Source organism: Aspergillus vadensis (genome assembly GCF_003184925.1).
Source record: "Aspergillus vadensis CBS 113365 unplaced genomic scaffold BO88scaffold_2, whole genome shotgun sequence".
Taxonomy (NCBI): Eukaryota; Fungi; Ascomycota; class Eurotiomycetes; order Eurotiales; family Aspergillaceae; genus Aspergillus; species Aspergillus vadensis.
The window spans coordinates 105,417-125,334 of record NW_020292040.1 but is presented as its reverse complement, the minus strand read 5'-3'; the positions used below and the strand labels follow the sequence as shown (position 1 = coordinate 125,334).

The window sequence follows — 19,918 nt, the reverse complement described above, 5'->3', positions numbered from 1 at the left end:
AAGTGGATAGATAGTACGTGACGGTGCCTGCTTCTGCCTCAGGTTGTAACACCCATCGCACGCCAGTTTTTTTGTGTTTTCTCTACTATGATGGAGGTAAACCATTACTCTATATATATTCTACCTTATGCTACCGTGGTAAGTGTCTGAGGATCAAGTTGAAACCAACGACTTCCCGTTGGCGAGACCGTTCCAATTAATCTCGATATATATGAATATATGTTGTCGCATTTCCAGGTAGTACTACTAAGTAGTAACACCATCTGAATCGAAAGCAAATCTTAGGTGTATAGTATCTTCATAGTCCCACGCCATCATTTGTATGCAAAGGCCCCTCTTGAGAAACTAGTACTTATCTCACAACCGATTAAGCAATACCGATCTAACAGAAGAATAACTAACCCAATATCAAGTATATCAAGTACTTTCTAGGGATCCGTCGGCGGTTCGGCACGTGTCCCGCGCGGGGGTTCTGCCGTGTTTCCCCGCCCCCCTTTTCTCCTCACTTTTCACCCCCCCACACATGCCTGCTCGATCCATCTCCCAAGTCGCTTCTGTTGCTCAGTTGTCTTGCGATCTATCTACTTCTCCTGCCCTTATTGACTGATACCATATGCGAACCATACTCTGCACGGTTCAAAATTACAATCTGGCTACACCTATATGAGATTGATGGAGCAGAAGGTCTGAGGCAGACCATGAACCTCTACAATCATGTGAACAGCAACTCCCAGGAACTTTTCCTTCATTAGAGACTAATGGGCTCACCCCGCCAAGCTATTGAAGGATATCTATATATACACGAACAAATGGCAGAAAGAAAGAGCGAGTGGCTGGCGCGACCATTAACCTATTACTTGCACTGAACCAGAACCCCCCCCAACATTGGGCCTCACCTATCACAGAAAAGGAGATATGTCGACATTAAATTGGAAGCAGTGTGAGACCCGTGAAAATCTCCGCCGAAGCAGACAATCGGCAGGAAAGAAAGACCTAAACCAACAACTAGAGGTGCACTCCCCCTTCGGAACTGGAAGCGGACGTGCCGTGGTAGTTTCCTAGATAGTCTCCCAGCTCTGAGATGGCTAGTTGCCGAAGCTCACTGCGCAACACCTTGCCGGACTGTCACGAACAGTATGGTCAGCATCTGCAGCTCATGGAGGGCAATGGCAATGGCAAGGAATAGTGCATACCGCGTTCCGAGGAATCTTCTCAATGAACGAGAGACCGCCTGACAGACGCTTGTATGGAGGTAGCTTCTCCGAGATGAGCTCATGGATCTCCTCGGCGGACACGGAGGTCTTCGGGTACGTCTGGATGTAGGCCCGGGGCCCCTCGTCCTCGTTTCTGCGGGAGTTAGATTCATCTTCCAAACCATGACACAGGCGGCTTACACTGCGACTCCGATAACCCCAACATCACAGACGTGCGGGTGCTGTAGTAGGACAGACTCAATCTCGACCGGAGATACGTGGCTTCCGTTAACCTTGATCAAATCCTGTGGTAACAGTGAGCTAGAGTCCTATGTTTCCTGCCAAACCCGGCGGCAAGGTTGCAAGGAATCACCTTTTTACGGTCGACAATATACCAATTGCCTTCGTCATCGACGTATCCTACATCTCCTGTGCTGATCCAGCCGCCTGCCCCCATCACTTGCTCCGTCGCGGCTGGATTGTTCCAGTACCCTCGCGTTGATCCTGGCGTGCGGATCCAGATGTCGCCAACCTCTCCTGTCTTCAACGTCCGCGAGGGATCGCTGGAATCAGTTACTTTTCCTTCGTATGTGGCGTTCAGTTGCCCGACCGTCTCGGACTTTGGCGGGCGCAGGGGATCGGGCCCAGTAATAGTCCCCGTTCTATTCAGTCATAGAGTCAGCAACAGTGAACACTCGTCTTGCAGGACCCCGCTTACTCTGTAAGCCCCCAGGCACGGGCGACGTATCCAATCCCCATGCCTTCGAGCTTGAACTTCGTGAACTGGCTCATTGGCGCAGCACACGCCTCGACACGACGGAGGCATGACAGATCGTATTGTTGACAAACGGAGGCATTCTTTGCCATGGAAGTAAGAACAGAGCTCCGAATGATTGCATCCGTGATCTGGAACCGCTCAACTGCCTCGCAGATGCTTCGGAAGTCATTGCGTCGCATCAAGTACAGCGGAACACCCATCCTGGGAAAGATGGCGCAGTATGACCGCTGCCCCACACTGTGATTGATCGCAAGAGAACCCAACACACGGACGTTTTCAGGGCCTCCATGACGAGGGTTGTACTTCCAAGCTGGATGTGAGGAAATCCGTCGGATGTATCCCATCGCTGCAGCGATGTAGTTGCGATGCGACAGTTCCACCCCCTTGGGCTCACCAGTTGTGCCGGAAGTAAAAAGAAGCATAATTGTACTGTTGTACTCCTGGGAAGAAATGACAGAGGGGTACCAAAATCGGGACCCCTCCCATTCGGACGCCACCATCGTTTGCCAGTGCTGGATTGGACCTTCTGGCTCGCCGCAGCCGTCTAGGAGGTCATCATCAAAGACGAAAATTCGGTCATCGGGATGATTGGCTAGACGTGCAGCTTGAAGGGCAACTGGAAGGGTGGCACGGCTGGCAAAGATTACCGAAGGTTGCGAAAAGCAGATGAGACGATGGAATTCGGCCTGGTTGAGAGCAGGTTGTCCTGAAGCGAAGATACAGCCGGCCATCACGGTGCCCATGAGGAGCGCAGGATAGCAGAGGGCATTGGAGGTCACACACAGCACGCGATCTTTCGGGTTGACGCCCAGTTTCTGCAAGCCCACCGCTACCCGAGCAGATAGGAGTCGGTATTGTGCCAGCGACAAAGCTCTCGTGTCAGGGGAGTCGGCATCAATGAGGATCTTTCGGCTACTCGGAGAGCGTCGAGGGGAGCCAAAGACAAATCGGGGGAGTGAACATTGAGGGATGGGTGTAGTCCATTTCGAAACAGTGTGCGAAGACCTGTCGCTGTGTTGTCGGGGCATTGGTGGAGGATGCATGATGAAGAGAAGTTCACGAGATTATCACCACTGGCTCTGTCTCCAAGCTTCTTTGATCTGCTCGTGTCTGGGCTTTGGTCTCTCAGTGGACCCTCTCTCCCTTATATACTTTCTACGACGAAGGCTCGTTCTCAGCCAGCAGGGATTGGTGATGGATTTACGTAAATGAACCTTCTGGCGTAAGTCCTTCGAGCTGAGCATTGATGCCTGTTGACCAAGAAACTATGGAACAATAGCTTGAGACTGGCTGCTGCTGATGAAATCTATCGATCTGCACGTGTGGGCCAGGGGCCGTCTTGGTTTGCTGCAGCTCTAGGCCGATGATCTGCGCCTCCGGCCGCGCCTCTTGTCGGGGACGGCGATCGGCCAATTTCGTGATGCACACTAGCACTGCTGCAGACTGACACTGCAGATATTGCCCAACTCCACACCAGCTCTTGTCGGGACCTCTCTTCGGAGTTCAGTTGCCAGCTCGGACAGGGAGCTCCCCACGTCGGTCCGGAGAACTTTTGCATTCCCCTGATTGTGTTGCTTTTTTTGGCATCACACCGGCGACAATCATTGCGTGATCCCACGATGTGACGCCGGTTCTCACTAGATTCGTATCACACGGCAATCATCTTTCATCACCTTCAGGTGAAGACGTGGACGGCATGATGGGCAAGCAATATGGCCCAGCCTGATCCCCGCTCAAATCTACAAAGCACATTCTACAAAGCACATTCGGAACAAAGCAAAATGCAAGGGCAGCGCACGGGCGACGTAAGGGACGCCATTGCGTATACTCGGGCGACAGGTCAAAACTTTGATCGCTTTAGGAATGCCATGTCTTCAAAATTCGTCTACAACGTACGCATGAAAAGGTTTTTCTGGTATATGCACGAGAGGTCTAAGGTACGAGTTCCTGATTTTACCTATCCGATCTTGTCTATCTATGAAACATCCTTTTTTTCTTACTTCGATCTACAGTGGCTCGTAGATCTTGGGTGCGTTGGCACCCCTGAAAGAATGACGATCCTATCAGACCCTCCCCGCCAGTTTCTTGCGGTAGTCGTGGCCCCAGAGTAGAACACCCCAAAGAAGTATGCTGCCAACTGCCCACAGCACAGCAATTAGGGTCCCCATCCAGCCCATACCGATTGCGTCAATGATAGGCACTGCGGCTGCAACCGCACCCGCACCTAGAAAACAACGGAACATCGTGTTGGAAGCTGTGACTGTCGCCGCCCGCTTTACGTGGCAGTCGATCAGCAGTGTGACCAGGATGCTGGTGGCTCCCGAAATAGTATGCGCCGTGAAAAACAGCATAATGAGCGGTCCGGCCACATGGGTCCTGTAATTCATGACCCAGCCGTAGCCAATGATGCAGATGCAGGACAGATAAACCATCGGCAAGGTGATCTGAAGACGGGCCTTTTCGAGGGGAAATTCAAGGAGATCCATCTGGCGGTTGTTGGCCACCTCCAAGCCATGCTGCCGTCCTACGCGACGGAAATTCCAGTCCACGAATCGCCCAACGGTCCACCGTGAGGTGAGACTGCCGATGCCGTACGGGATATAGCACAGACCGATCTGGAGCGAGTTGTAGTTATACTTCTCCCCCAGCTCCGAAGACAAACTACTGAGGACAGCGAAGTATCCACAGTAGAGGATGGAGCAGAAGGCGATGATGGCGCCAGTCTCCTTTTCCAAGGCGATCTTGATGCTGTCTATTGGCGACGGTCGACGGGGCTTAGGCCCGTCTTCCAGCTCTTTCTTAGCCGCCTCAGCTCCCTCATAGGCTGAGGGCTCCACGATCGGAATGAGTGGACGGTTCCATCGCGGCGCGGGAATGGATCCATTTCCTACCACCATGCGGCAGGTTTCGGGGAAGCAGACAAGAATCAGGACTATCATCGCTGCGGCAAATATGGCTAGGAACCAGAAGATACTTTGCCAGTCAAGAAACTGGGCTAGGACACCTCCGATAATAGGTCCCAGTGCAGGTCCCATTGTTATTCCCAGCGACGAGTAGATCATGTATTTACCACGCTCGGCTCTAGTGACCACGTCGGCCGTGACAGCCATTCCAACGACCGAGATAGCACTACTTCCACAACTTTGGAAGGTTCTGAGGACAATGAGCGCAATGTAGTTGTCTTGTAGCGCCAGGCCGATATTGACGGCGAGGTACGTGATCAGACAGACGAGCATCGTGGGCCGACGGCCATATACATCGGAGATACTACCCGTCACCAACGGCGCAACTCCTTGAAAGATCTGATTCAATCTATGTTAGCTTATGGTGCACGTTGTCTCGCACCCGGATTGGTATCTTACCATGTACGTGGTGATGGTCAAGTTGATCTTGCTGACGGAGACATGCAAGTCGTCTGATAGTTGGTCGATGGCGGGATAGTAGATGTTTGCTGATACCGGAGCTAGGAAACCCACGATGGCCGCTATAGCGATGGTCATGATCTTCTTCCTCTCCGTCAACACTGTATGAGGCGGAGGAGGAGGTGGTGGCGCCTCTGAGGGCGTTTGAGAGAGTGGCTGGAGGCTGGCACTGCTGGAGCTGCCCCCCAGGGAGCCCAGCTCAATTGCGTGCACAACCTCCTGAGGACCTTTGTCCTTGACTTCTTGAGACATGATAAATTGACTTGATTGCCTTAGGGAGTGAACAATGGTTGGTAAAGGCCCTGGAGAATGCAAAAAGAATGACTTGGGTTAGCCAAAGCGTCAATCGACCGCGAAACTTGCCATCTCTGGCATAGTTATACTGGCTCTGTGCTGACATCCTCTCCTTGTCCGATGACATATGCGTCCGTCCGATCGATGCTTGTTTTCCGGAATTGGCAACCGGAGATCACATCAAGGATGGGATGTGTTACGTCCTGGCTAGTGTTTTCACGGCACGGGGCCTTTCGTGGGGACGTAAAATTCCGTCTGTTCCCGAGAAGTTCGGAGTCACTTTCTCAGCTGCGCTCGGTGTGATTCAAAGCTTCAACTTGCCGAAAGAGGAAATGGGGACCTTTATGGAAATAACCCTTAAGTAATGGAAACTAAAAAGTTGGGGAAGATCGCGGCTGAGCCCCAGGGGTGGCGTCAACGACGATCAGGGTGCAAAAGCAAGTTTAAATAAAACACGAAACTACGCCGAGAAGTAGAAGAAGAAGTTAAATGCGCAGCCGCGTCAGCGGCTGCATCGTTGATCATGCATCTCCACTCTGCAACAGCTAAACTATTGGCGGTGAAAGAAAGTCCGGGCTCGACCTGTCGATCATGTAGGGTGCGCAACCCTAATACTCACGCCATCGCGGACCTGCAGCTTAGCTTCGGCGCATGTTGGCCCATCAAAGGATGCATACCAGAACAGTATGCCAAGTAATTGCGACTGAAACCCCTTGGGTATCTATATAAAGCTCATCAGAATGAGTTTCACCATTGACCAAACAAGGCAGCCAGGACATCTTCTGATTCCGAAGGTCTTTGTAATCGTAATCACCCCTCACAATGCCGTCAATCCAGTTCATGCCTGAAAGGGATCCCCCGTCGGACGCAGCTTACCCTTCCTCAGCGGAACGGGCGGGAGGAAAGAATGTACACATTACATACAATGTGAGTCATTCCAAATCAATGCCTAAGCTCATGCTGACACCCTGAAAGGACACCCTTCGCCTGCTCAATGCGCTCAACACCAACTTTGCGTATCGTCAACTCCAGATCGAGACAGTGGACCAAGATGTCTTCATCCAGGACATGTTGAGATGGTGCCGTGCTGTGGGATATGAGGTCTGTAATATTCACGGAGAATAGTATATATAGCCACTGACAGCGATCTACAGAGTCCCAATTTCGATCCCTTGAATGCGGTGCACATTGCCGGAAGTAAAGGCAAAGGTTCCACCTCGGCGTTTATCTTCTCGATTTTGTCCGAGTACCAGAGTCACGAGGTATGCGCTGCAATCACTGCAGCTGAGCTGTCGAACAATTCCATCCACAGTCATCACTCACACATGTCACAGAACCCAATCAAGAAGCTGGGACTTTACACGTCACCTCATCTGCGCACTGTCCGAGAGCGCATTCGGATCAGCCCCTCCAACGATACCCCTTTCCACCACACGTCTCTGACCGAAGACCAATTCGTCCAGTACTTCTGTGATGTCTGGGGCCGACTCGGTCTGACAGAGGAGACCGCCAAGAGCGGCCCTCCCTTTGCCCGCTTCCTCACCCTGGTGGCCCTTCACGGGTTCCTGCAGGAGAAAGTCGACACCGCCGTGGTCGAAGTGTGCCTCGGTGGCCGACATGACTCAACCAATGTACTTCACAGACCTAGTGTCAGTGCAATCACGAGTCTCGCCCTAGAGCACACCGACGTTCTCGGCAACACCATCGAAGACATCGCCTGGGCCAAAGGCGGCATCATCAAGCCCGGTGTCCCGATCTTGACTATTCCCCAAGCTCCCGGCGCTACCGCTACCCTGCAGAAGATCGCCGCTGAAGTAGGAGCGCCACTGACCATTGTCTCCATGCACCCAGAAGTGGAGACCATGGAACTGGGACTAGCAGGAGACTTCCAGAAGATAAACGCTAGTTTGGCCATAGCCGTAGCGGCGACCCATCTACGCAACATGGGCTACTCGGACATTCCCGAGGACATCACCTCCGCTCCCCTACCGGAGAAATTCCGTCGCGCCCTGGAGACCGCCAGCTGGCCGGGCCGCTGCGAGACGCGGGACTGCCGGTCCGGTCGGTTCCATCTGGATGGCGCACACACCGTGGAGAGCATGGACCTGGTGGGATCCTGGTTCGCGAAGAAGGCTGCACCGCAGCAGGACTCCGCGAAGCGGGTCCTCATCTTCAACCAGTCCACCCGCGATGCTTTCACCTTGGTGCGCCACCTCCGGGATAGCATTCGTCAGACTGCGGGTAATGGGAGTAGCCTGGCTGAGAAGCCGTTCCATCATGTCATCTTCTGCTCCAACATCGCCTGGGAGAAGGATGAGACGGCGGATATGGAGCGCGCGTCCATGACCTTCCATGGTAATGTGGGCGAGGAGAACCTCAACCTGCAGGCCCAGCTGAACACTTACTGGCGCGGTATCCCCGGTGAGGAGTTGACGGGTATTACTGTCGTGCGCACCGTCGAGGAAGCTATCCGCTGCGCGGGGGGTGTTGGCAGCGTCGGTGGCCAGGGCCGTGTGCCGCCGCTTGTGCTCATCACGGGTAGTCTGCACTTGATTGGAAGTGCGTCGGAGGTGTTGGAGACCCTCGAAGAAGAGGGCCTTTACTTGTGAGAAGCTACGCGGGGTCTGCTGTGAACGAACTCATTATTTTATTTCGGATGTATTATATTAGGCTTTCCTTTGTTTAGAGAGATGTAATCATACAAAAGGGGCACGAATGGGGGGTAGTGATATGTATTCATGAATCATATTTCGGGTTACCGAGTGGAGGATCAATTGATATCATGGTTCTATGAACTTCGTGAAGGAGCGAATATGTTAGGGATTGAAATGGACTTCGTGTATCGTCTACAGATGGAGTCGAATCATGCATATGTACAGTCTCAGGGATGTATCTGAGCTTCATGACCACATTGGGACATGGTCTAATCTATGTTCTTGCCGAAGAAGAGCGAGTTCAAAAATGCGTCACTCCCTTTGGCCGACGGTCACGCCACTCGTCTTCCTTGCCCACGCTTAACCGCTCGTATCGCTGCAACATCTCGTGCAGCCCAGAGGTAGCTAACGCTTGGGGATCGTCCTGGAAGTGGTCCACGTAACTCTGTTCGCCGTCGATCTTGGTTAACCCCTCGGCGTATTTATCCCACCGGTCGGGCACCTGTGCCTTGGAGTCTGGCTGGAACAGCTCCTTGATCCCGGGCGGCACCTCCTCCGACTGCTGCACCCGATCGCCCTGGTTGCGGGACCGCACCGACAGCTTGAAGAGGTGGAAGAGGTGGCGTCCCAGTTGGGAGCGGCAGGCAATGATCGACATGGCGCTGGTCAGGGTGAGGAAGTCGCGGTCGAGGATATCAAAGGTGTCCTGGCCGAGGAGGGTGAACAGCGCCAGGTTGACCGAATACATGGCGAACTGGTGGGCATGCTCCATCCCGTATTCCACCCGTAGCTGCTGGGTGAGCGTGGCGATGGTTCGCGCTGACGCAAGGGCGATTTCCAGGGCGCTGAACCCTTTACTATCTCGGGGCGTACGCTGGTCACCCTCGGAGAGTATAGGGTGGAATCCGAATCGATCGCAGCAGAGATTTATTACTAGTGTATGGTAGCGCATTCTGTAGACAATGGGGCTGGTTAGCTCACTCATGCTCCGCCGCCTCGCGCATCGTGAGAGCACTTTACCTGAGCAATAGTAGATGCGGTGCCGGTCGCGTGGCCGGATCGAAGCACTCGGGAAGATTGCTTTCCCATGCACTGAGCCGATCGTAGAGTTCTTGCTTGCGCTGATCTGGCTCTGTGCCCGACCGATCGGTGCGGGAGAGACTCCAAGAAATGTCGCGGGCAATGAAGGAGAGCTTACATGCCTCATCGAAATATAGGTTTAGATATGACGGGCGAGATTTTTGAGACATTGGGTACGGTGCCCACATGTCGCTCGTGTTGTTGCCATTTCGGTCGATGGGCTCAACACTTACGGAGCTAACGCGGCTTGGCCGGAGGAAGTTGGTGTGGACGACCCTGCGGTTGTCCACTATCAGAATAGGCCATAGGACATATATTGCGTGACAGAGACGTGAAATCGCACTTACGTGTCTACCTGGAACAGGCCCCAGGCGGTGCGCTTGATGGAGACGATCATATCCTCGGACATTTGGGATACGGAGAGGCGTAAGCCGGTCTTCTTGTTGACGATGCCTAACGACTCTCCCATCTCGATGGCGCGATGCAGCATGGTGTATCCCCAGTCATTGTGGCCCGACAAGGAGTACCTGGTGGATTAGAAACATACGGTCAGGGCCTCCGGTCGACGCGTCAGGGCGCCCAGGTTGGTTCGAGCATACCTCTCATACAGCAATAGATGCGCCTGCAAAGATGCCAGACGAATGTCGCCTCCCTTCTCAAACTGATGCGATTGGAGATGGCGTTCCGCTTCTGCCAGGAAATCGGCACCTTTGGTGCGGACATCACCGGGAACAGTGTAGGCTTCAGTGTATTGCGAGTAGTACTAGAGAGCCACGCAATGCCCATAAGTTATCCAGTCTGCTCGAAGAGACACACAGCAGGGTGGGCTGGACTTACGCAAGCGTTGGCCAACAGGGCGTTAACCAAGAAGGGGCTGCAAAAGTCGGATTCGGTGTTGCCCATGGCCATGTGCTTAATAAAGGTTGCGCTGTCGAAAAAGGCGAAGAAGGGATAGTCCCAGATTAGGTAGAGGGAGACCAGGTGGGAGACGAGGTCATCGTCGTCGGTGACGGAAGTCCAGGGTTTGGCAGGGACGCGATAAGGAGCATTACTGCACAAATACCGGATGTCCATAATTTGAGGGCGAAAGCGCGGGGGCTCACTCTCGACCTCAATACCGCGACGCAGGCCCTCTAGGCGGTGCAGGGCGTCCTCCTGATCTGGGGTCGAGGGCTGGGCAGCGGCCAGGGCGCGAGTGAGGTAGGCCCGCACCTCGTCCAGCGAGGCATGGTTGCGGATCATATCGACGAGGGTCGGAGTGTGATCGGGGTCGATGGATCGGACGACGCGGAAGAGATCGTGCAGCAGGTCCTCATGATAGTTACCCGAGCTGATAGCATACTCGGCGGCGGGTTGTTGGGCGCGATCGGCCCTGGCTGGGGCAGTCTACGAATGTATAAGAGACTAGGACTAAGGAATGGGCGATTCAGTGTGGGGGGAAGGGGAGGAGGGAGGGCGCGGCAGGGAACCCAAGCACGTACCTCGGATTTCTTTCTGCGCATGGACATGGGGGCACGACGGCCGGTTTATCAGGAAGAGGAGGTAGTGGGAGAGGTGGTTCTCTGGGAAGATTCGAGAAGGGGTTGGTTTCCGGGGAGAGAGAAAAGGAATATGGAAGGGTTCCTGAGTTTGGCCGGCAAAAAATCTTGGGCGATCGGAGGAGAAGTCGGTGATGATGATGTTGATTATGATGATATTGCTGGCAGGCAGAAGGACGATGATGATGCCATGATGACATAAAGGGAACCCACAATTCATCCGTTCGCCCATGCTTGGGAGGGAGATGCGCGAATGGGGATCATAGCCATGATGAATTGCCAATTCAGCAGAAGTCTGAAGCAGATCATTTCATCAGGAAGGTTTGTGGGCACTAGAAGACGAGAAGGTAATGGGGATGTATAGCGATGAGGAAGATGTAGTCGAGAAGTAGAGGAGGAGAGGAGGAGAGGAGAGGAATCGATGAAATAGGAAAGTGGAGACGAGAGGGACTGCTGAGGTAAGCTCCGATGCGGGGAAGCTTCAACCGGACACAAACACAATCTTATTCAATTTCACATCTTTAGACACAGAATACTACTACTACTGCTTCCTTGCCTAACAGTGTCAAAGACACCAGAATTGTCATGAAGCACTCGATTTCAGTTGACAGAACTACCATTGGCCAGATAATAGGGTCTTAAAAGGAGGAGGTTTGCGCGGTAGAGCCTCGGATCGGCCCTCTTCCCTAATCTCTATACATCACCCACCACTGCTACGATGCCAAAGAATCATTCTAACTCCTGATCAACCATCCCCAGGCACTCACAGTACCCTCACATAACATCCTAGTCCCCGTCCAGCCATGTCAACCACTGCAAGACGGTCACACACCATTCTCTCCCTCTTCTGGGCCCGCTGTGTGCGGGGAGGGGAAAACATGGCGATGGTCCCCTACGCGGCATTTCTTGCCTCTTTATGCGAGAGGTGAACTACGGGATGAGCTCCTCGGGGGTAGGCGTGGGAGATAAAGGCTTTGGACTTATCTAGTTCGCGATGACGGGAGCGCTAGACGGACGGGGAGGCTGTGTCTCGAAGGATTACGTCCCCAACGCGCTAGTTCGCTTTCCCTCTGTGAACTGATTATTTTTTTCTGTTCTTCCCTCCGTCTGTCTCACCGGCCAGCCTCAATCATGAAGGAACAGGCCGACACCACCACCGCGGAGTCTCCTCCCCCTCTCTGGAAAGTGCGCATGCCTTTTTGGCACCGCGTGGACTGCTTCATCCGACTATGGCTGCTGAAATCCCTGGCCGCCATCTACTTCTACTGTCGGCGCCTGGTACGACAGCCGCCCCGTCGCTACCAGCCCACTTTCGTCCGTCGCTATCCATCTCGTCCCATGCTCAACACTCGCATCTTCTTCCCGCCCAACTATCGCGCGGGTGAGCGCCTGCCCTTATATCTGAACATACATGGTGGGGGGTTCGCCGTGGGGGATGCCCAGGTGGATGACCGCTTCTGCGTCGCCTGGGCCGGGCGTACCGGCATGCTCGTCGTGAGTCTGGACTACCGCCGCGTACCCCGACATCCCTTCCCCACCGCCACCTACGATCTAGTCGCCCAGATTAAGGACGTGCTGGCGGATGAGTCCCTGCCCATTGATCCGGAGCGCATCACCATTGGGGGGTTCAGTGCGGGCGGAAATCTGGCCTTGTCGGTGTCGCAGCTGCCTCCCCTGCATGGACGGGTCAAAGCCGCCGTCGTCTACTATCCGATTGTCGACTTTGGCCATCCACCGCCCGTCAAACTAGCCTCCCGTCCCTACACGGATGGCCCCTTGGACAAGATAGGCATGATGGCGTGGGCTCTGGACTGGGGGTATGTCTGTGTGGGACAGAACCGACGCGATCCGCTGCTAAGCCCCTGGTACGCCGACCCGTAAGACCTGCCCCCGCGCATCTACATGATTGCCGCGCAGTGGGATATGTTGCGGTTGGAAGGCCAGCAGATGATCCACCGTCTGGCGGGCTTGCACGACAAAGAGGACCAGGAAGCGCCCTTCGAGACGTCTGCGTATAAGTGGACCTTGGCCCGAGGGTGTACGCATGGCTTCACGCATGGCTTCACGCATGGCCAGGAGGGGAATGCGGCCGAAAGAACGTACCGGAAAAAGGTTTGCGAAGACATATATGGCCAGGCCCATGAGTGGCTGAAGAGTGTGTTGGCATAGAAGTCGTGGTCTGGTTGAAGAGCATCAGTAGATATTAGACATTAGACACAACGGGAATATTAGAGACTATAGACAACATGTTATGTTGAGACTGGTCTATGCAGGAGGGCCAGCAATCTGCAAAAGAATTAGCGTGTCCCGATATCGTCCTATGCTACAACAGTAGCAGAGGTCCCCATCAGGCTGTCGGGAACAGGGGAGCTCGATTGGCTGATCGCCATGGTGTAGAGAGGAAACATGGAAATGGGAAGGATGGTTATGTTTGTGCCATCCGCACTATTCAAAGGCATCGCCCATGGCAAACGTGGTGGTGGCGAGTTACAGCATACAGCGAAAGTTCTGGTCGCATAGCCCGGCGGCATCGGGAATTACTTTTCTTCACCCCCGCCTTCCCCCAACACGGCAATCGGGGAATTGGGGTACTAGCCATGTGCAACCCCCCCTGCTTTGGGATGACGCGTTTCGCGCGGGAAACTGATGGCCGATAAGCATGAAGAGACAGCATACCACACCGGGAACCCCTGCTGGGGGTCTGCAGTACCGGTTTCACCGTCGTCTCCCTTGCGCTCTATCAGGCCCAAAAGATGGAATATCCATGGCGTTCCGAGACGTCCGGGTTGGGATCGACATCACCCCGAAGCACCAGCGGAGCCGACGCGGTGTTTGTGTGTAAGATGACTTGCGTCGGGAAGCGTGGAGCTACTGTCAACCCAACAACAAACAAAGGGCATGACGCTAAAGTTAGGAGGGGGGAAACATTGGCGGGCCGATGGGGGCAGACGTATCGTATCTTATCTAGGGAAGGCAAAGTCGCGAGGGGGAAAAGATGGATCCCTGGGAAAAGATGTCCGAAACAGGCAAGGCGGCACTGGATAGTGGCGGGTCCTAGCGTGTCTTACGGAGGAGCTTTGGCCTTCGTCGGATTGGCAATGCCCCTCGCTTCTATCGGTCGGAGAACGGGTGGCGCGTATGGTCTCTTGGTTGGGGGGTTTTCGCTCATGGGGGTGAAAGAGACTCGAGATAGAGGTAGAACTCGCATAGGGACTGCCAGGTTGACCGCGGATTGAAAGGCGGGACGAGCAGTCAAAGGGGGACGGATGAGGAGAATAGACGAGAGGAGAAGAGGACGATGAGGATGAGGGTGAGGGTACTTTCTTTTGTGCGTGCGGGGTTGGTCGGGACTCCTCTTCCCTGTCTCTGTCTCTCTTTCGCTATGTCTTGTCTGTCTCTCTCCTCTCGGTTGCCGGTTTCGACGTCTCCGCTCAGGTTGTGTGTGAGTGGGTAGGTAGCCATACTATCTCCATCGAATCAAAAGGGCAATCAAGACTATTCTTGGTATTAGATATTCACGCAGGTTTGGATCGGTTCATAGGTTTCCTAAATTCCACCATGACGAAAATTCCGCATCTCCGCCGCCCGGACCGGAGTTGGCGTATCCCAGGGAACTCTCCATGTCGCCCAGTGGAGCCGAGTCGGCCCAGAGCCATGGAGTATTGACCATCAGACTGTCAATCGGCGCAATGAGGGTGTCACGCACTACAGAGGTAGCTGCTGCGTTAGCTTTGGTGGTCGCTGGCGTCCGATACAGAGGCAGAGGCACCGCCTGACCCCCGTCGGCGGTGTTGACCGTCACCTCCGGCGAGGTTGTGACAATCACCTCGAGCGTCGAGTCCTCTTCGGAGCCTTGCCCGACCGCCGATGCTGCCAATGAGGAATGCAGCAGGCGGCCGTCTGCCCTCCCGCCCGCCGACCGATCCGTGCCGTTGAACTGTAGGATGTCCCACATGAGTGGGATACTCAAGTAGATCTTGGACGGGAGCCAGGTCTCATAGTCGACATTCTCCGAGCCGGATGCAATGCGCATCATCTGGTCGAGGATGCGATGCTATAAAGAAAGGAAGTCAGCTGTTCATTCTGCAGACAGGGGGGGGGGGGGATGATCACCTACCAAGCCCTCGCAGGCCCGCGATGTAGTGGCAAAGGTCCTCAGGAACTGGCGGCACTTGGCATAGTCCACCCGCGACTTATATTTCAGACGGGGGTCCCCGGCACAGCAGTAGTATAGCTGCACAGTGGCGGCAATGGCGGCGACATGGGCGAAAAAGGGGTCGGACAGGCGTACCTCCTTCTCCACCACCATGTCGATCAAGCGCACAATCCAGGTGGCGTGCAGCACCACCAGCTCCGAGGACCGTCGCCAGAAGCTGTTCGGGATGGCCAGGTTGGGGTTCTGGCGGGAGGCCATGATGTACAGAAACGGGTGATTAAGGACGGTGAGGATGGCATGGTACATGAACTGCAACTTCAACCAGGGTACCCAGTAGACCAGTTCATAGGATAGCTCCTCGCCAGTACGCTCGTAGAACTGAACGTGATCATAACGATGGCAGAGGGGCGTCCGGTTCTCGATCTCCGTGAGGTCGGACAGTATCATCGAGTACATTGACTCATGCCGCCAGGGCTCCTTCATTTTGCTGCGCGCACAGTCCGATACATAGCCCCTGACATTACTCCAGACCCAGCCGAATTGAATGCTCATGTTCCAGATTCCTGTATCGTGGGCGTTCGTGCACCCCACGCTGTCCTGCGGCATGGGTGGCGGCGGAGGCCCCGTCGCCTTGTGGCTGTCCTGGTCGCCATCCGTCGCGAAATATGGCGGGCGCCAGATCTCGGTCGATGTGCGTAAGATGCCCGTCTGTCGGCCGTACGATTGCTCGAGCAACTGCAGACTCCAAAACAGCCGCTTCTTTCGCTCCATATGTGGATCCTCGGGGGAATAGGCGACCGCAACATCTAGCATGGCCGCGCGACAGAGCTGGGACGCCAGGCCTAGGTAGAACTGTCCGAGGTGCGTATTGCCATCTGCGGCAACGGGACATACAATTAGATACTATTACTTTCCACACTACTTGGCCACTCCGGGGGTAGACCTACCGATGAAAGAAGAATAGGACAGCAGACACAAACTTTCGATCGTGGCCAGCTCCACCGTCCCATTGGCAACGCGCAGCATGATGAGAGTCCTTGCATCGTCGGCATAGTGCTGGCCCTGCTCCTGCTCATGTAAGTAGCGCAAGGTGAGTGCCAACAGACTACAAATCAGCTCTTCTGGGAGAGAGCCAGGCTCGCCTGGCCCATCAAAGTCGAAACACCACACCGGTTGCCGGTGACAGTGCTCCACGTAGAGATTGATAGCTCTGGCGATGACCGAGGGTGAAGAGTGAGGGGTCGTGCCCTCGCCTAGTCCCGATTGTACAGGATAAGGGGTGTGAGAATCGCGGCGTCTCGGAGATGGTGGCGATAGCTTTGTCTCGGGACCTGTCGATCGAGCTAGTCTGCGAGAATTGGTGAGGATATTGTACTGCGGCCAACAACGCGAGGAGAGAGAGAGAGAGAGACCTACATATTGCCATTTAGAATGAGATTGACCTTTTCTTCCAGCTCTGCCAGCCGATCTTTCTGAGGTGGAGCATCAGCAACCGCGAAGTCGAGGGAAGGTTGGGAGAACCCACGGAAGGACTGCCTATTGACGTCCTCGTGACGGGCGTATACGAGCACGGCTGGTTAAGCCGCACACAGCACGAGCAGGCCGGTTTCTCGCCTGGACACCGCGTTTTCTTCCTTCTGTCAACGTGGGTGAGTAGCTGTTTCTCCGCAGATAGATAGGAATTTCTCTGGCATCTTCGCACCTGCAATTCAAACAAGCATGATTCGACCGTAATCTCCGACGCTGTCCTTCTGGTGGCGTCATGTTATGTTCCCAGGATAAGTCAAAAGAGATGATGATGATGATGATGATGAAAGAGCTGCTGGGAGGGGAGGGGAATGAATACGGGACGCGATGCCCGCGGGAACAAAAGAGGGGAGGGAGAAGGAGGGGGATCGGAGGAGGGGATTGGGATTAGAAAAGGAAGGAACGAGGGAGGAGAGTTGGCGCGCGGGCATATACTACTACTATTAGTACTATTACCACCACTAATATTAGGGTGTCCACTACTATCAGTAGTACTCACTTCCGAGTACGCTGAGGGCTTGGAGGGGATAAGCAACAACCAATAATAATACACATAGATGCAGGGTGTAAGGAGGGGGAAAAAAGAAAGAGGGTATTGTACTAAGTATGTCTGTCAGTACCAAGTCGGGTTGGGTTGGTAGTAGTGGAACCTGGGAACTGTCACTGCTTAGTTGAGGGACTGAAGGGTTATCTGCTATCTACTACTAGTAGTACCAGATTAACTATCGGCTATACCTGGACGGAGGGACAGCAAGCAAAAAAGGTGGATCTGCCGCTCTCCCCGGAGGGTCCAGCCAGACAACGTTAACATTCAGTCCAACGTACTATCTCCCGGTGTGTGTGTGTCGATGGGAGAGATAAGCCGAGTCTGGTCCTATTCACGTATGGCTGGGCTATTCATAGTACCTAGTAGCAGCTAAGTAGTACTTACGAACTCATGGCCACCCTCGCATAGTTTGACCCAATACACTCCCTTTCCATGGCCAGTGGTCAGCTGGGCCCCGTCAGTCCTTGGGAATCCCCGCCTGGACCCGTCACTCTGTCCAAGTTTTGGTGCATCTGTCTAGTACTTGCAGGGGATTGAAGGTTTAAACATTCCAGACCAGGCGTGGGAAGGGGAAGCACAAAAAAAGAACTGGGACTGGACCCCCTCTGACTAACATCATCATTAAACTTCGACTTTTCTTTGTCCCAGTACTTGGTTGTATCCCGGATGGTCTTGAGAAAAAAAAGAAAAAGTCCGGTGAATTTCCCACCGGTCAGGTGAGCGCACGTGGTCTAGTCTGGTTCCCTTTCCTCTTCAGGCTGCTTTTCCCGTCTTGGCCATCCTTCTCTTTTCTACTATCTCCCCTCTTCGCCTTCTTGATAACCCCGTTTTACTTATCTAGTCGCAATACGCGACAGAAATGCTGCACCATGATTCACTTGAACGTCATTAAAGATGGGAAGCATGCTAAAATAAGAAACTATTCTAATTCGGTACAATATCTCAAATCCAAACAAACAAAGATCGCTAACCTGATTTGCCGAAAACAATGTGTCAAACTCGTCAAGATGAATCATAGCTCAACTCTCTCTTCTCTCCCAATTGCAGATCCCCTTCATGAAACCTTTTCCCCCTCACCAGGCGACCGCCGCCGGTGGCTGCGCTCCGATATTCGAGCAGCATTCCTTACCCGCCCCACACCCCAGGTTGGCGCAGAATTGCATGTCCTGCGCACTCGTCGCCGCCTCCTTCGGCACCCGCTGACGGGCGGGCCAGTACTCCTGTCCCTCCTTCTCCTCGCGCTGGAAGTGCTCCGTCACCACGTCGCGCACCACCTTCTGGAAATACAAGGGGCCCTTCTCCATCTTCGGGTGCAGCTCGCCGTTCACAAACACTCCCGCATTCAGGTTCTTCTGGGTCAGGTCGCACAGATACTTGTCCTCGGACATGATGCGCTTGTACATGGTGTTGATCAGCTCAAAGTCCTCGTCGCTCGAGTTCTTGTTCCGGTACACCTCGTACTTCATCACCGACCGGGTGGGGGAGAGCGGGACGAAGCGTTGCATGAAGAAAAAGTGTGGCCTGCAGATAAAACGTTAGGGGTGGAACTGGTGGGGGTTAATTAGACAGAGGCACACTTACGAGACAGTCATGGAGGCATTGGGGAAGTAGTATGTGCTAGCGATGCGGAGCCCGGCCGCGATCTGGTCGGGCTTGGAGTGGGCATCGTGGATGATGCCGCCATCCTTGGTGTCGACCGAGTAGGTGGCCAAGTCGGCCAGGGCGGGGATGTCGGGGTGCGTAGTCGCGCAGTGGTAGCATTCGTTGTAGTTGTCGGCCAGGATCTTCCAGTTGTAGTCGCCCTCCTGCTCCCAAGTGTGGTCAAAGGTGTAGTCCTCCCACTTGACATCGGCAAAGCGGGACTGCAGGTCGATGCCCTTGAAGTCATCGTCCCACGAGATCTCGGGCTGCTCACCGGCATCCAGGTTGACCCAGATGAAGCCGTTGGCGTCGAGGTGCACGTGGATGGGGAGGAGGCTGTTCTTGCTCTTGTCGAAGCCGTCGAGGTCCTGGTAGCCGGGGGCCTTGGCCAGCTTGCCATTGAGGCCGTAGGACCAGCCATGGTACTTGCAGGCGAAGATGCGGGCGGAACCCTTCTCCTCGGTCACCAAGGGGAAAGCGCGGTGGCGGCAGACGTTGTGGAAGGCGTTGATGTTGCCCTCCTTGTCGCGCACCAGGACAAAGTTGAAGCCGGACACCTCGTACTGCAGCCAGTCGCCAGTGTTGGGGAGACGCAGCTTGTGAGTGGTCAGCAGCCATTTGCGGGAGAAGATGGCGCGTCGCTCCAGCTCGAACATTTCCTGTGAGGTGTACCACGAGGCCGGCAGGGCTCGCACGGCCTCATTGGTAGGGGCAGTGGGGGTCTCGCGGAGACCCAGGTAGTTCCACAATGCGGAGGCCATGGTATTAGACCAGATGTGAAGAATAGAATGGTGGTTCTTGAAGGTTTTTGAGAGAGTCTGGAATTGGAGGCTCTTGAGTGGAGATGGATCTTGGTGGTTGTTGTTGTTGTTGTTCTACCAAACTTGAGGACGAGACGAGATACTGTCTTTATAGCCAGTTGGATATCTGGTTATCTCTATCATCATGCTTCATTCCAGTCCAACCTCTTCTTCCCTGACAGCGGCTCCATAGCCGTCCACCGGCTCCAAAGCGATCAGGAGGTCGGGGACGGAGCCTGGATTCTCTGGCACCGGAACGCCTCGTGGCGGCGATGGCAGCCGTGGTTC

General features: G+C 54.4%; 7 protein-coding genes across 7 annotated transcripts; 2 read left to right on the top strand and 5 right to left on the bottom strand.

Annotated features, from left to right (window-relative positions):
• Positions 1–1,005: 1,005 nt before the first annotated feature.
• On the bottom strand, positions 1,006–3,068 carry BO88DRAFT_379415 (4-coumarate-CoA ligase 1; the record flags this gene model as incomplete). The annotated part of the gene is made up of 5 exons (XM_025704486.1): positions 1,912–3,068; positions 1,567–1,855; positions 1,395–1,498; positions 1,194–1,347; positions 1,006–1,122 (listed from the first exon to the last, which is right to left on the bottom strand). Exons 1-5 carry the CDS (start codon positions 3,012–3,014, stop codon positions 1,006–1,008), a joined length of 1,767 nt encoding a protein of 588 aa, XP_025567015.1. The 5' UTR covers positions 3,015–3,068.
• Positions 3,069–3,781: 713 nt separating this feature from the next.
• Positions 3,782–5,761, bottom strand: BO88DRAFT_91126 (MFS transporter). Its single transcript, XM_025713251.1, has 2 exons — positions 5,334–5,761; positions 3,782–5,273 (listed from the first exon to the last, which is right to left on the bottom strand). The coding sequence occupies exons 1-2, from the start codon at positions 5,643–5,645 to the stop codon at positions 4,035–4,037; spliced, it is 1,551 nt and encodes a 516-aa protein (XP_025567014.1). The 5' UTR covers positions 5,646–5,761; the 3' UTR covers positions 3,782–4,034.
• A 316-nt stretch (positions 5,762–6,077) lies between these two features.
• BO88DRAFT_91109 (tetrahydrofolylpolyglutamate synthase) lies at positions 6,078–8,469 on the top strand. The gene is made up of 4 exons (XM_025713250.1): positions 6,078–6,614; positions 6,663–6,788; positions 6,842–6,949; positions 7,022–8,469. The coding sequence occupies exons 1-4, from the start codon at positions 6,510–6,512 to the stop codon at positions 8,294–8,296; spliced, it is 1,614 nt and encodes a 537-aa protein (XP_025567013.1). The 5' UTR covers positions 6,078–6,509; the 3' UTR covers positions 8,297–8,469.
• BO88DRAFT_356488 (transcription factor domain-containing protein) lies at positions 8,412–11,325 on the bottom strand. The gene is made up of 6 exons (XM_025703731.1): positions 10,903–11,325; positions 10,259–10,807; positions 10,021–10,184; positions 9,769–9,948; positions 9,362–9,697; positions 8,412–9,294 (listed from the first exon to the last, which is right to left on the bottom strand). Exons 1-6 carry the CDS (start codon positions 10,927–10,929, stop codon positions 8,643–8,645), a joined length of 1,908 nt encoding a protein of 635 aa, XP_025567012.1. The 5' UTR covers positions 10,930–11,325; the 3' UTR covers positions 8,412–8,642.
• Positions 11,326–12,090: 765 nt separating this feature from the next.
• On the top strand, positions 12,091–13,279 carry BO88DRAFT_440533 (alpha/beta hydrolase fold protein; the record flags this gene model as incomplete). The annotated part of the gene is made up of 2 exons (XM_025709801.1): positions 12,091–12,784; positions 12,842–13,279. The coding sequence occupies 2 exons, from the start codon at positions 12,091–12,093 to the stop codon at positions 13,126–13,128; spliced, it is 981 nt and encodes a 326-aa protein (XP_025567011.1). The 3' UTR covers positions 13,129–13,279.
• Positions 13,280–14,494: 1,215 nt separating this feature from the next.
• On the bottom strand, positions 14,495–16,879 carry BO88DRAFT_421623 (putative C6 transcription factor; the record flags this gene model as incomplete). The annotated part of the gene is made up of 6 exons (XM_025708526.1): positions 14,495–15,013; positions 15,077–15,990; positions 16,063–16,463; positions 16,532–16,587; positions 16,641–16,752; positions 16,818–16,879. The coding sequence occupies 6 exons, from the start codon at positions 16,877–16,879 to the stop codon at positions 14,495–14,497; spliced, it is 2,064 nt and encodes a 687-aa protein (XP_025567010.1).
• Positions 16,880–18,262: 1,383 nt separating this feature from the next.
• Positions 18,263–19,591, bottom strand: BO88DRAFT_410640 (aromatic ring-hydroxylating oxygenase subunit alpha; the record flags this gene model as incomplete). The annotated part of the gene is made up of 2 exons (XM_025708010.1): positions 18,263–18,710; positions 18,771–19,591. 2 exons carry the CDS (start codon positions 19,589–19,591, stop codon positions 18,263–18,265), a joined length of 1,269 nt encoding a protein of 422 aa, XP_025567009.1.
• Positions 19,592–19,918: the final 327 nt, after the last annotated feature.